This window comes from Neovison vison, chromosome 11 (genome assembly GCF_020171115.1).
Source record: "Neovison vison isolate M4711 chromosome 11, ASM_NN_V1, whole genome shotgun sequence".
Taxonomy (NCBI): Eukaryota; Metazoa; Chordata; class Mammalia; order Carnivora; family Mustelidae; genus Neogale; species Neogale vison.
This window is the reverse complement of record NC_058101.1, coordinates 177,922,547-177,946,606: the sequence shown is the minus strand read 5'-3', so window position 1 is coordinate 177,946,606 and position 24,060 is coordinate 177,922,547. Positions and strand designations below refer to the sequence as shown.

General features: G+C 48.5%; 1 protein-coding gene across 1 annotated transcript; it reads right to left on the bottom strand.

Annotated features, from left to right (window-relative positions):
- Positions 1-264: 264 nt before the first annotated feature.
- Positions 265-22,981, bottom strand: LOC122919270 (beta-3 adrenergic receptor-like). The gene is given in 5 exon segments (XM_044268210.1): positions 265-413; positions 643-785; positions 1,237-1,402; positions 2,085-2,235; positions 21,732-22,981. Coding segments are annotated over 5 exon segments (1,809 nt in total). The 5' UTR covers positions 22,932-22,981.
- Between the last annotated feature and the right edge of the window lie 1,079 nt (positions 22,982-24,060).

The window sequence follows — 24,060 nt, the reverse complement described above, 5'->3', positions numbered from 1 at the left end:
CTCCTCTCTAACGCCCCTTGTCCTCCATGCTATTTGTTATGCTCCACAAATAAGTGAAACCATATGATAATTGACTCTCTCTGCTTGACTTATTTCACTCAGCATAATCTCTGGGCCTTTTTAACCTCTCTTTGCTGAGGCCAGACCAATGCTTCATAAACAGGTGGGAAGAGAGAAATGAACTGCAGCAATGAATAAGCACAGAATTTTTGCGAAGACTTAAGCTTTTTATTCCAACCGGGGCTCATCAGTTTTCTGAAGACATTAGTCCAAGCCCTTGGTGGAGAGGACAGCCTCATTGATGCTCTGAGTGATATAATCTATGTTGTGGGCATTGATACAGGTGAAGTTGATCCGACTGTTCTTGGGGAGGTAGATATGCTTTTTCCTGACCAAGTATTCCACCTGTTGGACTGATGATAATCCCAGGGTCTGAGATACTAACTCCCCTCTAACCCAGGGGGCATGACAGGGGATAGGAAGTGTCAGCATTTCTGGGGATCCAGAAGGGTCTTTAAAGCAACTCATCTTCCCTCCAATAAAACTCTGAAGCTAGGGACTAGTCACCCAGTCAGTGACATTTATGCTCAAACACACTCCCAAGGTCAGAAAAGAGGGAGCTACCCTCTTCTAGACACTTACTATTGAGTCCGAGATAGCTGTGGGACCCATTCTGGTCTGTGATGTGATCCCAGGAGCCAGGCGTTCCCAGGAGTCGGAGCTTCTCCTTCACCTTTTCCTTGATCAGCATGATGTTCTCTACAAGCCCTTTCAGACTCTGCTTCCTGACAAAGAAAATACAGCAGGAAATTAAAGTATGAGGTTTCCCTGCTGTCAACCTCCTCATTGCCATTGTACTCTTCTTGCCTTCCAAAGCCCCAACCACAGCACCTGAGGGCATCCCAGTGGAGCCCGGGAGTTTCAGCCCGTATTAATTTAAGCAAGCCAAGCAGGCTCATAGGCAGATTTTGCCAGAGTTGCAAGTCCTTGAGGCTGCCTAATCTTCTCCAACCTGAAAGAGTTCAAATAATTCATTGGACTGTGTCTGAAAAGAACATCCCATTCTCCCCCAAGGTAAGGCAGCTTTGGGCACAGCCCCTGCTGCTGATACACAATGAGTCCTCAGCAAATGTTGGTGAAAGAGGCAACTAAGCAGGAAGAATCTTGTGAATGGGCAAGTCTGTACATACGTCTAGAGGCTCTGCCATCCTTTCCTGCCCTATACTTTATCCTTACCATTCTTCCTGAAGAGCAGGGTTACAGAGGATGGAGGTGATAATGCGAGCACCAGTAATAGGAGGGTTTAGCCACAGGGCCTGCGTGAGTTTCATCAGTTGGGAGAGGACGCAGAGCAGGAGCTCATTGTTGAGTGCCACCACGACCAGGATCCCTACTCCTTCATCTGCAGCATTGGGACAGACATCCCCTCAGTGTCCCATCTGTTACCAGAGCCTTCTCTTGTGACTTTACATCCAACCTTGCAGAAGAAAGGGTTGGACCACTGGGCCCCCCCTTCCCAGCCAAGCCTGTATCCAGACCCCAGGAAGTGGCCAGAGGCTCTTCTTCCAGAAAAAGTAGATATAAGTAAGAACCTCAAAGATGGAAAGCACTTGAAAGATCACTAAGCCCTCCCCCTCATCTTATAGGTGAGAAAACAGAGGCCCAAAGGGGCAAAATGATTTAACTGGAGTCAGTCTTGGGGCATGTAGGTGGCTCAGTCAGTTAAATGTCTGACTCTTGATTTCAGGTCAGGTCATGATCTCAGGGTCATGAGATCAAGCCACTTGAGTTTCTCTTTCTCTCTATCTCTCCCCCTCCCCCTTCTCTAAACAAACAAAATAAATAAATAAAATGTAAAAAAAGAACTAGAGTCAGTTTTAGTAGCCTGTTTTAGGAATTGAGCTGAGATGATACCATAAAACCTGACTTGTAGCTCAATGCTCTTCCCTTCTGCCTCCATGGTGCTCTCTCTGGAGTCCTTGGCTCTCTCCAGAGCATAGGAGTTACCAAGCACATTATTTGTGCCATGGCTAAGTCACCACTTCAGCACGAGGCCTTCCCTTTCCTTTCTGCCCATTCCATACCATAGATGCCAAAAGTCTTGGACAGAGACTGGCTGCAGAAGAACTCAAAGCCTTGAGACACAAAGTACTGTAAGAATCCAGTATCTTTTTCCAGGTCCCCGGTGGATAAACCTTGACTGGAAATGTCAAAAAATAGGAATATCCGCTTGTTCTGTAAGAGAAAGGAGAATGGGAAAAGGATGAGGTTGATGGAGGAGATGATAGACGGCATGAGGGAAGAAAGTTGAGCAGATGTTGGGCTCACCTTCAAGCTAGCCATCAACGTTGCCCACTGACTTTGTGTCAAGTTGCAGTCACAAATGTTCCCAATCACAAAGATAGAGTCATGCGGGGCCTGCTGCAGGTAGACACCGTCTCATCAGGCACTTCCCCTACCAAGTGGGAGTGGCATCAGGGCATGTGGAGGAGAAGTCGTCCTCCATGTTGGTTCCTACTAAAGGGCCAGGCAAATTCAAGCCTAGGAAAGGCCTTTCATGACAACGGGGTCAGCAGGGACAAAAGGCAAATAAAACTGTAATCAGGTCTGAGGAGAAGTTTCTGAGTGGGACCTCTCTACCTCCGCCACTTTGAGGAGCACATTGGCATCCATGCACAGCTGCTTGGAGTCCCAAAAGGAGTATTCACGAACTGTAAAGCCCATGTCCTGGAAGACGAGTCCATAGGGTTCTGTGGGAACATAGCCCCCCTCCAGCTGGTACTGAGGAAATGGAGGCAGACGTGTCAGGGAATGGGTCTGAGGGTCACTGGCAGAAGGTGGGACGATAACAGGAAAAGGACAAGCACACTTGGCTTGTCCGCCATCTTGCTCATGACAGAGAGTGAGAAGGGCAACAGTGAAGATGGAAAATGGGGTGGGACTCGGGAACAGGAGGGAAGGATCTTCTGTCATCCCCATTTTGCATAATAACTCACCTTTTTTAGAAGACATAATAAAAACTGTCTGAGAATCTTTACGCCAGATTTTGAGGAACTGGGCCCCAAGTTGGAAGGCACCATTGTCACCAACAGTGTGCACACCCCCTACCTGCCAGCAGAAAATAAACAGAAATAACTCTTTCAAAGAGTAATAATGATGAAGTCCTGCCTCAGACCCAGGTGATTCCTTTCTGGAAAGAGCTTGGACATCAGCAGAGTGATGCAAAGAATGGTGGCTTCAGGTTTGGATCCTGACTCCGTCCTCCACTGACATAGTCTCCGGATCCTGAGTCTCAGGGCCCCCTCTTTCAATGCCCGGGAGCCCTCCAAGACACCCCTTTCTGGTTAAGGACTGTGTAACCCCAGAGCTCCACTCCCTGTGTCTGGATAAGTAAGCAAAGGGCCCTTCTTCTCACCCTGTTCTCCACAATGACTTGGTTGTGCTTTCCAAAGAGGAGTTTCAAGGACGCCTCAGTGAATGACCTCATGCCGTTCACCGGTAGGTACTCGTAGTTCAGAGATGGATCCTGGGCGATCTGCAGGCGCATCTTGGGCACCACAGAAGACACCCAGGGCTGGCCTTTGCTGGTCTGGCAGACTGTGAGGGAAGCCACAGGGGCGCTCTGGACGGCCGACCTCAGGGCCTCCGAGTCTGGGCTCTGCAGACAGCCCACAAACAACTCATCGGTCCTGGCTTTATTGGGGCTTTGGAAAGTTGCCTAGGAAAAGATAACTTTCCTTTTTTTTCCTTCCCCTTTATAAAAACAATGTGCTGGGAGTGAATGTCTAATTTTTGTCTTTTTAAAGTAGACAGCTGAAGCCATGCTTTTTTTTTTTTTTAAGCCTGTACCATTTTAAAGGGCAAATATGACATACCACGTGGGAGTTCTAGACCCATGAGACTAAACAAAGGTAACCCCAACTTTCACAGTGGCAAGGGCTGGCTGCATTTCAGAAGAGTCATTTTGGGGTACACTTCTTAGTTCAGGAACAGAAAAGGGGAGGGTTGGGAAGAAGGAAGAGGCTAAAGAAAATATAGTGCCCATGTAGACCCCAAAGCATGGAGCTGGAGGAGAAGACGTAGCTTTTACCAAACCCCTGGAAGCCCCCAGCTAAGGGCAAAGGGCACAGAATGACCCAGAGCATTTTTTGTACTTTTCCCACAGGGCAATTCTGTTAACAAGAACAGAGCTTTCCACTTGCAGAGGCGTGACCATCTCCAGGTTCCTCTGCAGCAGGGGCAGACTGTCCTCCTAGAGGCAATCAGGATATGAGTACTAAGTCTTATAACAATCCCAAACCACAAGGTATCTACCTCTAAAGGCCAGGAAAATCTTGTTAGGACAACTGTCTTGCTTGTAGGTCTTTAACAAGCTGCCTTCTAGCTTCTGGGCTAGGGGCACATCCAGGAACACCGAAAGGGTAGTCATCACTGAAACACAAGTACAGCCAAGCCTAGGCTGTTCTGGGCTCCTGCTCCAAAGCCTTCCTCTGAGCCTGGCCCAGCCAGACCTGCCTCTTTCCAGAACCCTGGCAGATCCAATGCAGAAGCTCTGGACAACTGGTCACCAGAGCAACAGAACGCTACAATTCCCAGTCTCCATGGTGGCGGTCCCCAAAGGCTATGGGAATATTCCACAGCAGTTGAGGACCATTCCCTGAGAGAGTGCACAGAGATGGGAGAGGAGAGGGGAGGACCTGGAATTCCCAAGCACCTCTCTCTAACTCACTGCCTTCTCTGGCCCCCCTGTTGCCCAGACCAAAGTAGCAAGGCAGCCCTTGGAAGACAGGGCAAGGCAGGCTGCCCGGAAGCCAGGTGCAGAAGTGAAAACCTCAGACCCAGCAATAATCCAAGTTGAGTGATACATTTAAAAAGCTTCTATTCTTGTTTGGCTAAGGATCCCAGATTTTTAAAGGAATAGAAAGAAAGCACTGTTTCCTTCCACAGTTATTTTAAATAAAGACACTATGTTTAGAAACAGGATAATCTGCAATTCCGTAGCCCATTCTTATTTTCTCTCAGACCCAGAGCCAAGACTTCTACATTGGTTAACCATTTCATGAGTGGCCCAGCAGCAAGTGTAGATGGCAGGAACCAAGGGCGCGAAGAGCCAGCCTCTGTAGGATCAGTTTTACGATTTGCTTTCTTCTTTTCTTTCTTAAAAATAACTTTGTAAGTGATTGTTGTAGACACTGTTGGTGTCTCACGCAGATATCCTTTACCTGCCCTGCTGGCAGATAAGGCTCTTCTTCCAGATCCAGTTCTCTGGAGAGTAGCCCTCCGCGGACAGGGAGTTGCTCACCCAAAAACCACCTGCAGTTTACGCCCTCACCAACAGGGGGCAGCCAATGACTCTCTAACCCAGGCATGCAAAAGGCCAGGCCTCTTGTCTTGGCGTATCTCTTGGCTCAATTTGCACTCCACCGCCCACCCCCTAAATCAGCTCAAGGCTAGACTTGACTTGGAACCACATCTTTGAAAAGCCCGTTTCCGCTTCACAATGCTACTTCTTACATTCTCCTCCTACAGTGTGCTCCCTCTGCAAATCATGAACCCCAAATTCCTATCTCAGGCTGTGCCTCCAGGGAACTTGCCTTGTGACAAATGATTATGAAAATCATCCCTATTATTGTAGAAAAAGTTAAAACCTCAAGAAACGATAATGAAGAGGTGCCTGGGTGGCTCAGTAGGTTGTCTGCCTTTGTCTCAGATCATGATCCCAGGGTCCTGGGATTGAGCCCAGCGTCAGGCTCCCTGCTCCGTGGGGAGCCTGCTTCTCCCTCTCCCTCTGCCTGCTCCCCCTGCTTGTATTCTCTCTGTCAAATAAATAAATAAAATATTTTTAAAAAGAAACAACTATAATGAAGAACATCAATTTGCTACAAACAATCTACAACCACACTTAACATTTTGGTGTTACCCTCTTCCAGTTTCTCTTCTGTGATGTTTATATTTTAAGACAATTGAAATAAAAATGTACATGTCATTGTCATCACACATTTTTCACTTCACATTTCAGTTGTGAGAATTCTAACATGTGTACCAAACAGAACTGTGTCCATTGCAAGTAATAAAAAAACAACCCAAACTAGCCTGAGCAAGAGAGATCACTTATTTGCTCTGTAACTGGGCAGCCCACCATATATCCGACTTCGATCACAGTTCAGTCCAGAGTGTCAGTGTGTTGCCAGGGCTCCGGCTTCATTCCCTGTGATTTCCTTGACTCTGCTCTTCTAGATGCTTCAGTCTGGTTCTCCAGCCGACTCTGGGCACAGGAGCAAAAGTGAATGTAGCAAGTACAATATGATACACATTTGAAAGAAGTTTACAGAGCAGTTCTATTTGTAAAGAAACAATGCCAATTACTAAAGGCATGTTCGAATTAATAATGGGACATCCATAGGGGTGCCTGGGTGGCTCAGTGGGTTAAGCCTCTGCCTTTGGCCCAGCTCATGGTCTCAAGGTCCTGAGATCGAGCCCCACATCAGGCTCTCTGCTCAGCGAGGAGCCTGCTTCCCTCTCTCTCTCCGTCTATCTCTCTGCCTACTTGTGATCTCTCTCTGTGTGTCAAATAAATAAATTAAATCTTTTAAAAAAATAATGGAACATCCATATAATAGAATTCTATGCAGCTGTTAAAAGTAGCCCTCTGACATGGGGGGATGGAGAGGAGAAAGGAGTTGAGGGAAATTGGAGGGGGAGATGAACCATGAGAGACTATGGACTCTGAAAAACAATCTGAGGGTTTTGAAGGGGTGGGGGATGGGAAGTTGGGTGAGCCTGGTGGTGGGTATTATGGAGGGCATGTATTGCATGGGGTGCTGGGTGTGATGCATAAACAATGAATTCTGAAAAGAAATTTTAAAAATTAAAAAAAAAATTTTTTTAAAGTAGCCCTCTGTGTACCTTTGTGGAACAATCTCCAAGATACTACCTTAAGTAAAAACCAGGGAGGTACAGAATAGAGAGCAAAGTGGAGGAACATTTGGGGAGAGGGTGTGGGGGAGAATAAAAAATACGTTTGCATGTATATGCATGGGAAATCTCTGGAAGGATACATACCAGGAGCAGGTAACTCTGACTGCCTCTTGAGAGTAGAAATGGGTGGTTGATGGATAAGGACAGGGAGAAAGACTAACCTGCTTTTCATTGTACACCATTTTGTACTTGGGAAATGTTAAACCAAACACATAGATATCCCACTCAAATACTGTGTTTATGTTTTTAAAAATGGCCTCAGCCTTTCCAGACATTATATCCTTACAATCCAGAGGAAGGGAGAGCACCTCTTCTCTTAGGTCCCTGGAGGAACGAGGGCGTTTCCTTCCCTGAAGCCCCCAGTCTCCTTTTTCCCTTCTCTTGGCTGCAGTGAGTCACTAGCCCATCACTGACCTGATCATGGGGGAGGATGGGATACTCTAGTGGGTTTAAACCAACTGCCTAGGGCTGAGGCTGTGGTGGATCTCTCCCAGACCACACAAGAGAGAAGGGACAGAAGGTTTCCTTAAAAGAGATCTCTAGTGTTCTTAAAAAATGGGAATGGGCGGAGAAGAGATGCTAGGAAAGCAGTCAGCAAGGGTTCACTGCATCATCCATTCTGAAGTCTTAAAAATCACCTGTTTTAATGCCTATTTTTATATGTGTTGTCCTTGTACTTCTAAATCCGTTAAACTTCCAGGGTCCCCTTTGCTGTCTCAGCAGCCATGGGATGCAGGGAAGGTGCTCTCTGGATGACCCTAAGGCTATGGAGTGTGACCGCAGGAGGGCAGTCACCCTGGAGGAGTTGGCTGGCTCATGCCAGAGGCTCTGTCTGGGAGCTGATAACTGGAGTGGAGTGTTTATGGCCCCATGTTCGCTTCTCTCAGCAGCCCAGGTACAGACATGGTTCAACGAATTAGAATAACCTGCCTTTTCCTACACAGTATGGACCACTAGCTGATCTTAATCTTCCCCAATTGCTCCTGACCATTCTCAGGGTGCTCTGTGTGACTTTGGAGAAAGTTCTTTCACATTCACCCAGTGCAGTCATACCCCTCGCCCACATCTCTTTCGTAGGACATCACTTGGGTCCAGCATTTCCCTATTGCCACAGGGACCAGTGACCACTCTGACAACTACAGGACACCAGTGTGAATGCCGAGGACCCATTCTCCTAAAGCTTCCAAAGCCATAAACTCTCACCTACCAGAGCAGTCAGTACATGTCTGTAACCCTGAGAGTCCCTGGAATAGTTCCTTCAGCTCTTATCTACCTTCCCTCTTGGCCACAGCACTCAGACATAAGACCCGCCAACCCTGCCCCCCAACTGTCAACTAGAGCCTCATAGTAGAACAGACAGAAGAGCTAGGCAGATCTGGCTTTCCATCTCAGCTTTCCCCCTTAACACTTATATACCCTTAGGTAAGTGGTTTAAACTCTCTCCACTTCAGTGTATGCATTTTATTTAAGATTTATTTATTTATTTTGAGAGAGAGAGAGAGAGAGCGAGTGTGTGCATGAGCCTGACATGGGCCTCAACCTCATGACCTTGAGATCACAACCTGAGCCCAAGCCAAGAGTCCAATGTTTAACTGACTGTGCCACCTAGGAGCCCCTATGCATTTTTAAATGGGGATCAACAAATAATATAGAATTGTGTGAGGCTTATTATGGAAAAGAGCATGCCCCTCAGGCTACCAAGAGACAGAAACCACCATATCAATATCCAAGGAAGTTTTGAGTCTAGAGTTTATAACACAGAGTATTTGGGAAGTTCAAACTAACATTTGAACAGACTAGTTTTTAAAGGGCTCCCCCCTCCCACAGGAAATTGCAAGACCTCAATCTTCAGGTTCTAGTAACCATGGTCACAGAAGTTGGCTGCTAAAGTGGAGTAGTCCTCATGGGGAAATTTTCCCATAGACCTCTCAGGCTCAGTCAAGGAGGACAAAGGGTAAAGAAAAATCATAAAGGGCTGGGAGAGAGGGGTGTCCCTATAACTGATCCAAAGAGCTCATTCCATTGCTAGGAACGCGGATCAAACAAATGGTTGCTCCTTCTGTCCCTGTCCACATAAACGTGGTATGTGCTCTGGACCAGTGATCACAGTGTGTTGCTCCCCTTCCCTGCTTTTCTAGATGGCCTTCATAGCCATTTCTCTTCCAGCACTGAACACTGGATATATTAGGGAATAGTTAAATTCCGCTTCAGTCCATAAGCTGCAGTATTATGGGTAGCCGCTTTCAGATGAAGAAAATTCACCTCACCCAGAGATCCTAACTCAGAGCCGGATGTTGGATGTGAGTTTGGGTTGCTCCTTTTGGGAGGAGAGAGCAAGTTTTTACTTGCATGCAGAAACACTGCATTCTGTTAGTTTTGACCATTCTTAAAATTACATGTTTGGAGAAAAATATGGGCTGATGAGTTTCCGAAAGGTGGAAGATAGTGATTTTTCTCTAAGTCCACCCAGAAACCCTTTTCCTACTCTTTCTGATAGCAGGCCCCAGCCCTCTCTGCAGCTTTGGTCCTTGAATCCTGAGTGACAGCGCTTCCTGGGAGAAGAGGCACGTGGCTCAAGCCTGGGCTCTTGGAGTCCTGCTGGAGATGGTAGAGAAGAGCTGTCCATTACTCTCTCTCTAGTCATAGAGCTGTATGCAAAGGATCCTAAAGCTCTCAGAAGCTACTGGCCCCGCCACGTAGGAAACCCCCCAAATGACGTCAACTGCCTGTGAAGAGAAATCGGAAAAGAAGGATGTCTGTTCGTTGGCTCAAGTCTCTGATTCCGGTCAGTATCCGTTTAGGTTCTTGGTGGCAAGCCACAGAAACGGACTCTAGCTGGTTCGTGTATAAGAGGAATTTATAGAAAAGATCTACGGTAGCTCGCATAAGCGATAGGGAGGCTGGAGATTTGGGAGCAGGAACCACCGCTGCCATCAGACCACGAAAAGAAGCAGGTGGGGATCCTACTGCTGAACATCAGAGGACGCAGTGACTGACCCCACCTTCACAGTCCTCTGCTTGGCCCCCAGAAGGCCGGCTGCCACTGCAGGTCCCAGACATGGGTCTTCGCTGCCACAGCTACTGCCGTGGATCAGAACCCTAACCCTTCACGGTCCTTCCATCGCAACTCGCATCTCCGAAGGCCCACGGACCAGGAAGTCCGCGCCTGATTGGCTGAGCCCACTCACGTGATCCCGTGCCCCGCCCCCAAAGCTCTAGCTAAGGGGTGCGAGGAGAGCGGGTCTGGTCCTGACAGCCTCAGTTAGGGCAGGTGGGCGCTGCCTTCCAACGAGAGTCCGAAAAGGAAGACTTTCTTCTGGAAAGAGGTACACAGGCTGGGCATCCAAAAAAGACAAATTTTCACAATTTTATCACCCCTTTCCCTCTCTTCTCCAACACCCCCATACTTCCTCCCACACTACTGAGGGTACTTGTTTCAGAGACAGGAAAAGCTGTCAGAAGAGGGTTTCATGGGCGCCCATCACAGCTGCCCATCTACTGACGTAAGTACCCACCTACTCTCTTTTCTCTTAGTAGGGTGCTTGAGCCCCCCTCTTCTGGGCCCCATCTCAGTCCACCCTCTGCCTTTGTTGCCTGGGTCCTGCAGTTGTCCTTCCTCTCCTCCATCGCCAATCACCCCTCTTCCCTAGAACATTCTCTCGGGCGTACAAACAGGCAGCGGAACCCCCATCTTAAAAACAAACACCGCTCTGGTGACCTCCCCTCCCCTCTCCAGCTGTTACCCCATGAGTCAGTCAGGGTTCAACCAGAGAAGCAGAACTGCCGTGAGCGATGTGGGTATTGTGGGAATTAGACCTCACACAATCGCAAGAGGACCCAGGGAAAGGAAGGTCCCGGGAAGGGAGTTGGAGATTTAAAGAAAAATCCTTTGTCGGGCTGCCTGAAACTCCCCTGGTGGACAAATCAGAGCCTCCAGGGAAATCTGAGAAGCCAGACACATCGTTTGCAGAATTGGGACTCAGAAGGGGTGATGCGTGGAGGGGTCTATTGGAAGATAGGGCTTCTGCACAGCTCCCACATCTGCGGGTGTGCAGCCAAGTCCCCAGTGGTGTGGCGTCCCACAGTCGGCAGAGCCCGCACTCTGGAAGCAGAGCACCTGCTCTGGGCCTGGCACGGAGGAGTGTCTGAAGACAAGCAGCCTCCCCCAACACGTGTGCTTTCTATTCTCACTCTGAAGTCCCTGCGGTATTAAGTGGGGGCCATTTCTCTTCTGCCTCTCACATCTTTGGCAGGTTTCTCCTCTTTTGGTCAACTCTAACCCAGAATCTAACAAGAATTCTGGGAAACGGGTACCCAGATTAATTAAGATGACAAGGAGATCATCCACCCACCACATTTCTCTGATCCTCTTCAGAACAGCAGCTATGGAGAGACTGTTTTATATTTTCTATCTCCACTTCTTCATTTCCCAAGTTCTCTTGCGCCCACTCCATCACCTCCACTCCATCAAAGCAGCTCTCATCGAGGTCCAACGTGACAATGGTGCATTCTTGGTCCTCCTATTTGAGATGTCAGCAGCATATGACACAACAGGCCTCTTACTCCTTGAAACACTTTCTTCCCACGGCATCCAGGATGCTACTTACTGTGGCTTCTCCTTTCACCCCACTGCTGCTGCTCCTCAGTTGCCTTTTCTGGTCCCTTCTATTTCTGACCTCTAAATGTTAGAATGCTCCAGGGTTTGATCCTCAGTATTCTTTTTTTTTTTTTAATGCCTGAAGTTGTTTTATTTTTTCCAACTTTATTGATATCTAACTGACATATAGCCAACATTGTGTAAATTTAAGGTTGTGTATTCAGAATGTATTAAATTGATTTAATACACTCTGAATTTTTCTCTTCTCTGTCCATGGTCACCATGCAGGTGAGCTCATTCCACTCCCATGAGCTTAAATATCCATCTGTCAAATTTATATTTCCAGATCCAACCTTCCTTCTAACCTACAGATTTGGAAATCCACATGACTATTGATGTTCCAACAAATAATTAATAGACTTTTCAAATTTATTGTGTCCGAAAACTAACTCATAGTTTCATATCTCACTTCCCTTGTCCTACCCCCATTTTGGTCAATGGCAAGTCCATTCTGCCAGGTGGTCAGGCCAAAAATCTTGCTCTCATCCCTGACATCTTTCTTTTTCTCTTATACCCTACATTCAACTCCTTGGAAAACTGTATCCTTTTTATCTTATAATATCTCTAGAGACTATCTCACTATTACTGCTGAGATGGATGGATGAGTGGATGAAAACAGTGTACGATCTGTGTTTAGATGGAGGATAGAGGCTACAGTCTGTGTGAAGACACAAAGATAAAGAAGAAAATGAGCTCATTAGTAACTCTAAGTGTGGTTGGAATAATAGTGTATGGAGGAGGAGAGTGGTGAGAAATCAGGTAAGGAAGGTAGGCACTATCCATTTAATGCCACACTCTGTATGGAGGGCTCCAGATCTCACCCCAAATGCTTTAGAAAGCCATTGAATGATTTTAAGAAAGGGAATAACATTGTCAGATTTATATTTCAGAAGAATCTCTCTAGGGTCTTATGGAGGATGAATTGGAGGGTAGCCAGAACTCGGCAGGCCAAGTGGAAACTACTTTAGTTCATTTGGTTAAGAAGGGATGAGGGCCTGAGCTATGGCAGTGGCTAATGGGTAGACTTGCCACATGTCCCCCCTAAAAATACCAGGCACCAGACCAAGCATTAAGGGAGATGCTGGCAAGCAAGGGCGATCCTGAAAAATATCCACTTAATTTAAACAACATCTTATGCATCAGTAATAAGTTCCACTTATTTTTGTGCAACTTTTCTATCTCTTGCTTTTTAAAGAAGTTTTCAATACAACAACTTGCAAAAAATGTTAAAGGACAGCAAAGGCAAAGTTTAAATGTGTTTTTCATTTCATGAGGTCAGAAGTCCAATGGCAGACCAACAGGCTGATACCAGCTGGCCAGCAACCCTACCAAGGAGATGAGCATGACAGTGGATTAGGAGTAAGAACTAGTTTGTTCTTAGGACTAGTTCTTCCCGAGGCATCTGGGTGGCTCAGTCAGTTAAGCATCTGACTCTTGATCTCAGCTCAAGCCATGATCTCAGGGTCCTAGGATCGAGCCTTGTGTCCTGTCCATCTGTCTGTCCATCAGTCTGTCCATCGGGCTCCACACTCAGTGGGGATTCTGCTTGAGATTCTCTCTCTCCCTCACCCTCTGCCCCTCCCCTGCTCAAGCACACTCTCTCGCTCCTGCTCTTAAATAAATCTTTAAAAAAAAAAAGACTAGTTCCTCCCTCAAAAATGAGAGGAAACCATCACTCAGCTAGGTTCAGGATCTTGAGGTTGCTGGAGCAGTAAAATTCACCATCAGCTCTATATGTTTCTTCTTCCCCAAGAATGGTAGGAATTTCTCCATTGGAAAAGCAGCTGCCTAAGTGTCTTCCCTTAGTTCCCCCGTCTCCCTCCCTGTGGTTCTGGGAGAATGTTCCAACATCAATTAGGTTCAGACTTGGGTCCGGGGGAGGCCTGGGAGGAAGGGTTCACTCATGTGATCCAGTGACTGGTGAGAAACCAGAGACACTGTGGGTGGCACGGAGCTGCTGCAAAGCTCTCCTGTTCCCACTTCTCTCTTCCCTGGGAAGGAGTGACCCATCCCTTCTCCCTTCTGGGAATACCAACAGTGGAAGCACCATTTCTTGGTTCTTGCTGAAGAGATTTTGGAAACGATGTTTGCTGTGTTTTTGTGGTAAAAAGGGTGGCTCCTCACTAGCAACTCAGAAATAAATCGCTTTTGAACTTTTAGCTCCTCGTTTTCTTAAAAAGGTATGTGTGGGCCAAGGAATCAGAGAATGACTGGTTGTTCCCTCAGGCCTTCATCAAACACAAAATCTAAAGGATCCTGTTCCTCAGACACCCAAGCAAGAGTCTCCGAAAGTCCTTTGGAAGAATAGTAAACCATATCTGGTCATGGGATCTTTCCTGAGCTTGTGGTTCCACTGGATTTTGGTTTCTGATGGGAAACCTTTAAAAACACCACCAGAGAAGGGCACCTGGCTGGCTCAGTCAGTGGAGTGTGCAGCTGTTGATCTCAGGGTCATGACTTTGAGCTCCTTGTTGCAGGTAGAGACTGCTTAAGTAAATAAAAAACAAAACAAAACACCACCAGAGAAGGACTATTAGAAAGAACAGCCTTGGGCAGAACTGTGCAGTGAATCTGCATTTGTTTTCTATTGTTGTGTAATAAATTGCTACAAACTTAACAGCTTAGCACAACATATATTTATTACCTCACAGTTTCTATGTCTCAAGAGTCTGTGTATGGGGGAGCTGGATCTTCTGTTCAGGGTCTCACCAGGCTATAGTGAAGATGTCAGCCAGGGCCACAGTCTCCTCTGATGCTCAGTGTCCTCTTCCAATTCACGTGGTTGTTGGCAGGATCCACTTCCTTGCACTTGTGGAAATCAGGTGGCTAGCTTCCTGGAGGCAGCCAGAGTATCTTTCTGATATCTTCCATCTCTGACCTCTGACCTTCTTTTAAAGGGCTTTCCTGATTAGGTCAGGCCCACCCAGGATAATCTGCCTTTTAATTAACCTAAATCAATTGATTAAAGACCTTAATTACATCTTTAAAGTCCTTTCACCTCTGCCATGTAATACAACCTAATCACAGGAGTGATATCCCATCACCTTTGCCATATTATTATTTCTTAGAAGAAATTATAGGTCCCACCCACATTTAAGCAGAGGGAATCAGACAAGGACATGGGTCCTTGGGAGTTCTCAGAATTCTGCCTCCCACAGAGTCTAAGAGCTTCTGGAGAGAACAGCCCTTTCTGAGGGGTGACTAGAGTGAATGTTAATCTTCAAGACCAGAACTCTCAGTTAAAGGATTTACAAGTGTCTCTCACTATATTGGGTCAAATGGTAGTCCCTAAATGTATGTTAACCTGGAATCTCAGAATGTGGTCTTATTTGGATTAAGGTTCTTTGCAGATACAATTAAGGGTCTTGAGATGATGTTATCCTGGATTAGGATAGGCTCCAAATCCAATGACGTGTGTCCCTATAAGAGACAGAAAAGAGACACACATGGACACAGGAAGAAAGTGAGGACAGAGGTAGAGATTGGAGTGAGATATGTCTCCAAGCCAAGGAATGCTAAAAATTTCCAGAGCCACCAGAAGCTAGGAAAGAGGCATGGGACAGACTCCTCCTCAGAGCCTCCAGAAGGAGCCTGTTCTGTTGATACCTCGCTTTCAGACTTCTGGCTTCCAAAATCATAAGAGAATAAATTTCTGTTGTTTTAAGCCACAAAGATAGTGGCAACTTGTTGCAGCAGCCTTGGAAAATGAATACACTCATTGATAATTGTTCCCGTACGAATCAACATCAAAGAGACAGACTTGGTAGAGTCGAGTGCCACATGAACTCTGACTCTATAGAGATACCAATTCCCAGAGATCAGGGATGCCCTAAGAAGTACTAAAGCAAGGCAGCTTTGTCACCCAAGCTACATTCATCACAGAAGGTCAGCAGATCCCCATTCATTTATACCCTTTTATTATCCCTTCATTGATGAATTTGTTTGATTTGGCTGCTGTTTAAAAAAAAAGACTAAAATAACTCTCACTTAAATAAGATAGGAGTTTATTTTTCTTTCATGTAAGAGTCTTAAACAGAAGCAATCCATGGTGGACATGGCGACTCCACACTGTTGAACACCCAGGCGCCTCCTCCTATCTGGTTCTTCTGCCACCTGTAAAACATAGTTGCCATCTCATGACCTAAGGTGGCTGCTTCAGTTCCTACCATCACACCTGCATTCCAGCCAGTGCAAAGGAGAGGATTGGATGTGGAGGATATGCCCTTTCCCTTTAATGGCAGACCTGGAAGCTCTACACCTCAATCAGCTAGAACTTAATCACATAGTCACACCTATGTCTGCCAGGAGGCTGCAATGTCTTAGCAAGACTATGTACCCAGCTAAAATTAGGGGTTCTATCACGAAAGGAAGGAGGGAAGAATGGAGAGCAACTTCTGTCTGTAGGAGACAACAAACACAGTTCTAACTTGCTCAGTGGCTTCTCAAATCTGGGGCTCAGGGAGAAGGGAAGAAAGATCCAGAAGTGGAAATCCATGAATAGTTAGCAACCCTACTGCACTTCTGAGTACAGGATGAAGCAGAACCTTGAAAATGTGGGTTTAAAACAGCAGGAATGGGGCACCTGGGTGGCTCAGTGGGTTAAGTCATGATCTCAGGGTCTTGGGATCGAGGCCCCAATAAGCTAGGCCCACATCTGACTCTCTGCTCAGCGGGGAGCCTGCTTCCCCCCCCCTCTCTGCCTGCTTCTCTGCCTACTTGTGCTCTCTCTGTGTGTGTCGAATAAACAAACAAAATCCTTTTTAAAAGACTTTAAAAAAATAATAAAACAGCAGGAATAAGATGAACACAGAAAAGCTAAGAGGATAGTATTCTTCCTTCCCCATGATACCTTCTGTTGTGGGTTGAACCGCATCCCCCTATAAAGATACATTGAAGTCCTAACCCTCAGAACCTGTGAACATGACCTTATTTGGAAATAGGGTCTTTGCTGATATAATCAAGTTAAAATGAGCTCATACTGATTAAGTCGGGCCCTAATCCAATGACTGGTGTCCTTATAAGAAGAGGGAAAATGCGAACACAGACACACAGGGGGTGATGGCCATGTGAAGATGGAGACAAAAGTTATAATGATGCAGCTACAAGAGAAGCAATGCCAAGAATTGCCTGCAACCATGAGAAGCTACAAGAGCCAACCAAGGAGTCCTCCTCTAGAGCCTTCAGAGAGAGTGTGATCCTGCGAACACCTTGATTTTTTTTACTTTCACCTCTAGAAGTATGAGAAAAGGAATTTGTTACACCAACCCTAGCAAACTAAGGGGCCATCTTATTTTCTGGTTCATTAGGGCCCCATTCTAATAATCTTTCCTATAATGTGCCATAAAGCCCTGACATCTGGAAGTGTCTTGTGTCCTAAACTTCCGTCCATACTTAAGATTTAGCTCATCACAAATGCTGTGTGGGAAACGAAGGGTAAGCCAAACCAGGACCAACATGTCAGGCAGAGGCCAGACCAGAGTGCGAATGTGAAAAAAGAGCCGTGTGTGTGCATGCACAGTGACGTGGATATGAAACCAGGGGCATCTGTCTGAGGCAGGGATGAACCTGCAGAAGAAAGACCAGTCAGGCCAAAGACCCACCCAGGCCAAAGACAAGTCCAAGATCTAGGCTGTCAGTGAGAGCAGGACTACCCATAGATTAAAACCAGGAGGCTTGAGAGGAATCCTTGCTCCCTACTCTGATGACACTGTTTATACCAGAGGAACCCTATCCATTTCCACACTCTATATGCGGTCTCTCATCTGGTCTTCAAAACCCGTCTGGGTGAGCTGAGTAGAACAATAATAGAATCTCTATTTGATTCACAGGCAAACAAAATGTCAGAGAGGCCAAGTAACCTGTTCAGTGTCACATAACTGATTATCAGTGTGTGTGTTTGGGGTGGGGTGGGGGGATGAACTTTAGAGCCCGGTAGACTGAATTAGAAGCTATGTGATTTTTATGAGGCTCTACTATTTATTATCACTTCAACATAACATTTGCAGATCCCTTCTTACAGTATGGGCATGCGGATTGGTGCTCAATCCATGGCTATTTCCTTCTCCCTTCCTTGCTTCTCCAGCCTCAAATTTGGTGCTCTCTATGCTACCAGTGTTGCCTTTCTCTGACTAAAATAATCTTGGCTCCTTACAGTTCACCTCTCTAGAGGTCAGTTTCTTCGTCTACTTTACCAAAGGACTGGACTAAATCATTTCTATGATCTCTCCCAGCTCTGAGAGTCCCTGGCCTTAAGAAACCGCATTTCTGCGGCCCCTCTGGAGACCGAGACGGCCAAACCCACACCTGGTGTACCTCCTATCACCATCAGGGGGCGCCCAGCACCGCTTATTCCCGCAGCGGGGGCCGGTGGGGGCGGGGGGAGCAAAGCCGGAAGCCGCGGAGCTGTCTCTTCCTTGGACTGCGGACTGCCTCGCAGAGATTTAGGCGAGCCAGCCATCCCAGACACACTCATTCCCCCTCTAAAGGCAAGAGAGGAGAGAAAGTCAACCTTTCTCCCTTTACTTCATAGATGAGGACGCTGAGGAAAGCGTCTTAATTTTCCTTAATGTCATCATTAGATTGCGTCCTGGAGTTTCTGCTAATCTGAGGTGCATATTATGTTTCAACTAATTGGCCTGCGGTGGACCACATCCAGGGCTTTTTGCATGGGGTGGGGGAGAGCATCAGCTGTACCCCCTCCCCACTTCTGGAGAGACATGCAGGCCCCCACTTCTGGAGAGACATGCAAACACAGATACAGATCTGTAGCCTGGAAGCATGAGGGGGGTCGGGGCAGATGATTGGCTTTCAGGATCAAAACCTAAACGAGCACTATTTCCATGGCCTTCACCTGTGCCCCTAGAATGAAAGGGGAGAAGCTGCCCCTACTCTCTAAGAGCTGAAGAATGAAGCTGGTGTGGGATGGTAGCCCCATGAGACCCACAGTCTGCAACTACCACCGTCCTCCAGAAGAATCTACCATAGGGAGAGTCCTAGGAAAAGCCTGTTCTCAACCTCCTCCTTACCCTAATTCTGCCTGCTCCTTAGCGGTTCCACCTGATGACCTAATGCAGAAGGTAAACCCAGTCACTCATTCCTTTTCCACTGAGCTCCGCCCCCTTCACCCAGTCATTTCTGCCCACACCCACCCCTGTTAACAGACTCTGGGAAGGCCAGGGTTCCATGGGCTCTTTCCTTCTCACTGGTCTGTAAGTCTTCACTTCTCTAGGTTCGAAGGATGGTTGTTTGTCTTCCAGAGTTCAAGTGCTCAGGCCCTGTGCTAACAAAAGCAGCCTGCTCAGCATCCAAGATGTAAATCGCCCTCTGCCTGACACCTGGCCACAAGTTGCTGGAAGGATGACCAGAATGGCTGACTCCCCATCTGTCAGATGCCCTGGTGACAATTTGCAGACAGAGTCCACGGCCCCGTGCAAGTCTAAACACTCTAAAAGGGCCTGACAGCTGGCACATGGGTGTGTGTCAAGCAAAACACGGGCAGTATGAGCTCTTGGATAATCAAGGACATTTCTATAAACCAGAGCCCCACTCCTCCCCCCCACTCCCCAAATCATCCTTCTTCCCTGCCTAGGACTGACTGGACAACTTTCCTCGGTAATGTTGGAAAAATATCCAGAGATGAAGAGATGAGCCCTGGTACTTACTCCCCGGCCAAAGCAAGACTTCCTTCTCCACTAAAAATGAAAGCCTTGCCAAGAAACCTCCAGCACCGCAGACCCCAGAGATCTCACACAGTTCTGGATTGAGAAGGAGAAAGTCATCTTTGGTATGCAAACATCCGAAGATATAAAACCTGGGCTCCTGGAAAAAAGGAGCAGCAGAGGCCAGGTCCAATTCACAGGGAACACCCATATGTGGAAATCCACTGAGCTTATCCTCAGGACAGATCGAAGCTTTGTAACTCTGGAGCCCCGGAACCTAGCCGGTATATTGCCCCTCGCTGTCACACAGTAAACATTTGATGATTTACTAGCCATTCTGTAAATCAGCTGGGACAATGCTCTCTGCTTATGGAGTTTAAATAAGAACTCACAAAACGATTCAGTGATTTCCACAGAAATTTTCTTTCCATAGGAAACTGCCTGATAAAGTTCTTAAGAATTGGAATAAGGGGGGAAAATTATCAACTGACTCAAACTTGTAACTCCAGCTTTACTTCAAAAGGATAGCTTTGATTTCTGCAGCCCAGGAAAGGGAGAGGTTGTAGAAAGGATGGGAAACATCAGAATATATTTATAACCAAAGACATTTGCCCAACACAAACAATGTTCTGTGCCTCCAGACACACACACACACACACACACCACTAGACAAAACTGGTTCCCCATGGCAATGGGATCTTACAAATGCACCCCTAGCTTATAGCATGGGGGCTGACATACACCCCATGTGCCCTGATCCTGAGCACAGCAAACTGTGTCCTCCTAGGAGCACTGCCCTCAAGTCCGTGGGCAGCTTGGCTTTGCTCCCCACTTGTAAGTAGATTCCATGAATTTTGGAAAGATGGGGATATAGGAGTGGCAAAGGCTCAAGCTCACTCCCTTTCACCCAAACAGACTTTTCATCTTTTCTTTCACCCCGATTAGGAAGAAGGGGACAGGGGTTAGTCCTAATTTATTGTGTCTGCCACAAGCCAGCTCTAAGAAGGGAGTAAGGGGATTATGGGGGAAAGAAATGGAGAAAAGAAGGCAGGGGATGAACCACATTTGGTAATATTTATTAATTTGATGTTCCAAGGAAGAGAAGGGATCCATCCGTTCTAATGGTTTGCCCTCGAAACCCCCACCCACCCACCCCCACCCTCGGCAAAACCCTGAAGAAGTCGTTCTGGCACCAAAGTGGGGAAGCTAGTTCTTAGACATCCTTAGTGATGGAGTCAGGGACAAAACCCCAAACCCGGAACTTTTCTAGCTTTCTGCTCCCAGCCTAGGTAGGCCCCAGAACCTGAAGAACACTGTGTGGTCTGTCAGGTCCCGGCAGCAGAAGAAGTGGAAGGAGGAGTGCTCTCTGCGCCTTAAGCACACAGCATGGAAGTGAGCAAGGTCATAGGTGTGCCTCCAAAGCTAGTCCTGAGCTCCAAGGGCAGCTGAGCTCAGGCTGCTGGACACTTCAGCTGCTGAGATAGTGGTGAAGTTCAGGGATGGGTTTAGAAAACTCTCAGAGAGACAAGAGGCTGACAAAAACCCACTTGGTAAGGACTTCCCCTTCCCCATAGCCCCCCACCCCCATCCCAAGGCCAAGTCATCAGTTTCTGGAAGTCAGATTTCCAGCTGAGGCACTCCACAGGGCTCATTCTAAACAGGGGCCAGAGGCTTTCCAAAAGTTCTGGATCAACAGAGTTCTTTCTCCTCATGGCTCAGGACCTAAGAAATTCCCCCAGGAAGCCCTGGGAAAGGGAGATATCATATCTTGGGATGAGGGTCACAGGGTGGGGACAGGGGCACTAGAGGAAAGGAGTAAAGGTCAGGGACCCTGGAAGGCGTAGGTAATTACACAAAGAGCATCTGGGCTGGGCTCCACCCAGCCACAAAACCCCTCCCCCAACCCTAACCCAGCCCTGCTCCTTCCAGGGAGAACCGACACTCACTCATGGGTTCCCCCACTCCCGTTTATCCTTCACACCCAATTGGTTTCTCACTATCACTCCATAGCTATCAAACTTTTCAAAGAAACCAGAGCTGAGACCGAGAGTTTGGGAAGGCCTCTAGTCTTCTCTGCAAGTCAAAGCCGGCCCAAGTGGTGGCAAGAAATCTGGGAGGCCAAACAACTGAGCTAGAAAATCTAGAGCTGACCAGGCAGGCTCAGGAGACAGCCGCACTTCTGAGGCACACTGGTTGGGTCCTGGGTTGAAAAACAACCCGCTGCCCTCCTTTGCTTCAGCCCGGGGGCAGGTGGATCCGATGCGGGAAAAGAAAAGGTCCTGGGTTCCATTTTGGTTCCCTACTCCATGCCTCCCCTTCTTTCGCTGTAGAGACCTCTCCAAACCCACCTCATCCTACCGAACGCCAAACTCGAAATTACCAAAAGGAGACACAGAATGCTTCCTATCTTGAGCCGCCTGCCATCTCGCCTCGGTTACCTACCCATTGAGCCGTGGGCACTGCCTGGACTCCGCGAGGCTGGCCAGTGCGGCAGGGGTGCCCGAGGGGTGGCCAGGCGGGGAGGCGGCGGCCTGGTGCTCCTCACGCCGGCAGCGGCACAGGAGACGGCGGAAGGCGCTGCGAAAGTCGGGGCTGCGGCAGTAGATGAGCGGGTTGAAGGCGGAGTTGGCATAGCCTAGCCAGTTAAGGGCCAGGAAAGCCGGGCTGGGAACCAGAGAGGGGCCCCCGAGAGCGCGCATCACGTTGGCCACAAAGAAGGGCAACCAGCAGAGAGTGAAGGTACCCATGATGAGACCCAAGGTGCGCAGGGCCCGGTGTTCCCGGGGAGGCAGAAGGCGCGCGGGCCGCCGACCGTAAGAGGGCACCCCTGCGGGCGAAGCGTACGGCCCAGCTGGGGCGGGGGACACAAAGCGCGACGCAGTCGGCGGAGACTCCTCGGGCGGGAAGCGGCCCATCTCCCGGCGCAGCAGGCGCAGTTGGCGCGTAGCCACGAGGAAAACGCGCGCGTAGACGAAGAGCATCACCAGAAGCGGGAGGTAGAAGGAGACGGAGGAGGAGAGCAGCGCGTAGGGTATGTTGGAGGCGAAAGCGCAGCAGTGGGGATTGGAGTGGCAACGCTGTGCCTCGGCGTCGGCTCCCACGCGCCACCATTTGCTCATGATGGGGGCAAACGACACCGCGGCGGACACGACCCACACCAGCACCACTGCTGCCCGGGCGCGCCGTTTGGTGACCAGCGCACCGTAGCGCAGCGGGTTGGTCACTGCCAGGTAACGGTCCACGGCTAGGGCGCACAGGGTTTCGATGCTGGCTGTCACACACAGCACGTCCACTGAGGTCCACAGCTCGCAACCAGTGGCTCCCAGGGGCCAGTGGCCGGTCAGGGCCAAGGTGGCCCCCGGCGGCACTACCAGCAGTCCCACCACCAGGTCTGCTGTGGCCAGCGAAGTCACGAACACGTTGGTCATGGTCTGGAGTCTCGGCGTCCGGGCGATGGCCACGATTACCAGCAAGTTGCCTCCCACGGTGACCAGCACCTCCAGCGCCAACAGCGCCCCCGCCAAGGCCACCGCCCACGGCACCCCTGGCAGCCCACTCGCGTTGGCAGTATTGGGCGTCGGGGTGGGGGCAGCAGGCCACGAGGCCAGAGAGCTGTTCCGGTGAGACCACGGAGACATTCCCAGGGCGTGCGTGGGCCGGGAAGGAAAGAGAGAGGGGGTCTCCCTTCTAGATGGGTCCCTTCCCCCAGCTCAGGGGAGGGGACAGCAGCGGGGCGTGGGAGCGATTTCCTTGGCCTGGGCCATCTTCCCTAGTTGACCGGGCGAGAATGCTCAGCCTCCCCCCCACCCCACCCGCTTGATGCCACCGCTTGGGGTGGGGTAGTGGGGGGAGGAGTGGAGGCCCTTAAAGGGGCAGCGGCCAGTAGTCTCAATGCGTGCCGGGCGTCAGGAAGGGAATTGGAGGGAGAGGAGGGAAGACAGATGGATGCCTGAGTTTTCCTTTAACTCTGTCTAGAGCCCCGACACCTGGACTTCTCTGCCACGTTGTGCCCACTCCTGCCATACCACCGCACTCACTCAGCGCAGCACTCCGTCAGCCCTGATTTCCTGAACTCTGCACCAGTTTCCTGGGAAGATCCAGCAACGACGCCGGCTGATGGGTAACGAAGACCGCTCCCTCCACGCCAGTGCGGCCACCACCTTATCTTGTTAGAGGAAAAGGTAACCCACCCAGGGCAAGCAAAATGATCCACGGTAGCATCTCATCCACTTGAGTGTCCTTCTCTAAAATATTGTAAGTAAAAGAGGGCAGCAGTGTCTTCCCTCCTCTCCCAAGACCTCAATTCCGATGAGATTCGGGCCCCTTCCCTTCTCTTATTTCGTTTACCCTCCCTGCCCCTCCGGTTTTCTATTGTCTTTTTGCTGTTCTTGTTCTTTGCAGTTACTGGAGAAATTCGACATTTTCCAGGAGTCTTTAGCATTGCCTACTCATTTAAATTTTGATTTGGCTTCATGTAGTCCCGGATGCTGAGAGTTTCAATTTCTGCATCTTTCCCATTGCCCATAGTCCCTTCCGCACACTTTTCCACCTAGACAATTTCTAGACGGTCCCTTATTTTAAAATTCTTTAAAATTTTGGAATTTCAAAATTCTTTACAATTTTCCATTTAAAAATTCTTCAAAGACATGTTGAAAGTGAACGGACGGGTGTGAGGTTGAGGCATGAAGCCTATCTACCATCACCGCCCAGCCACCCACAAATCTTCCATCACTACCCTCCCGATAGTACAATAGTCACTCTACTTCC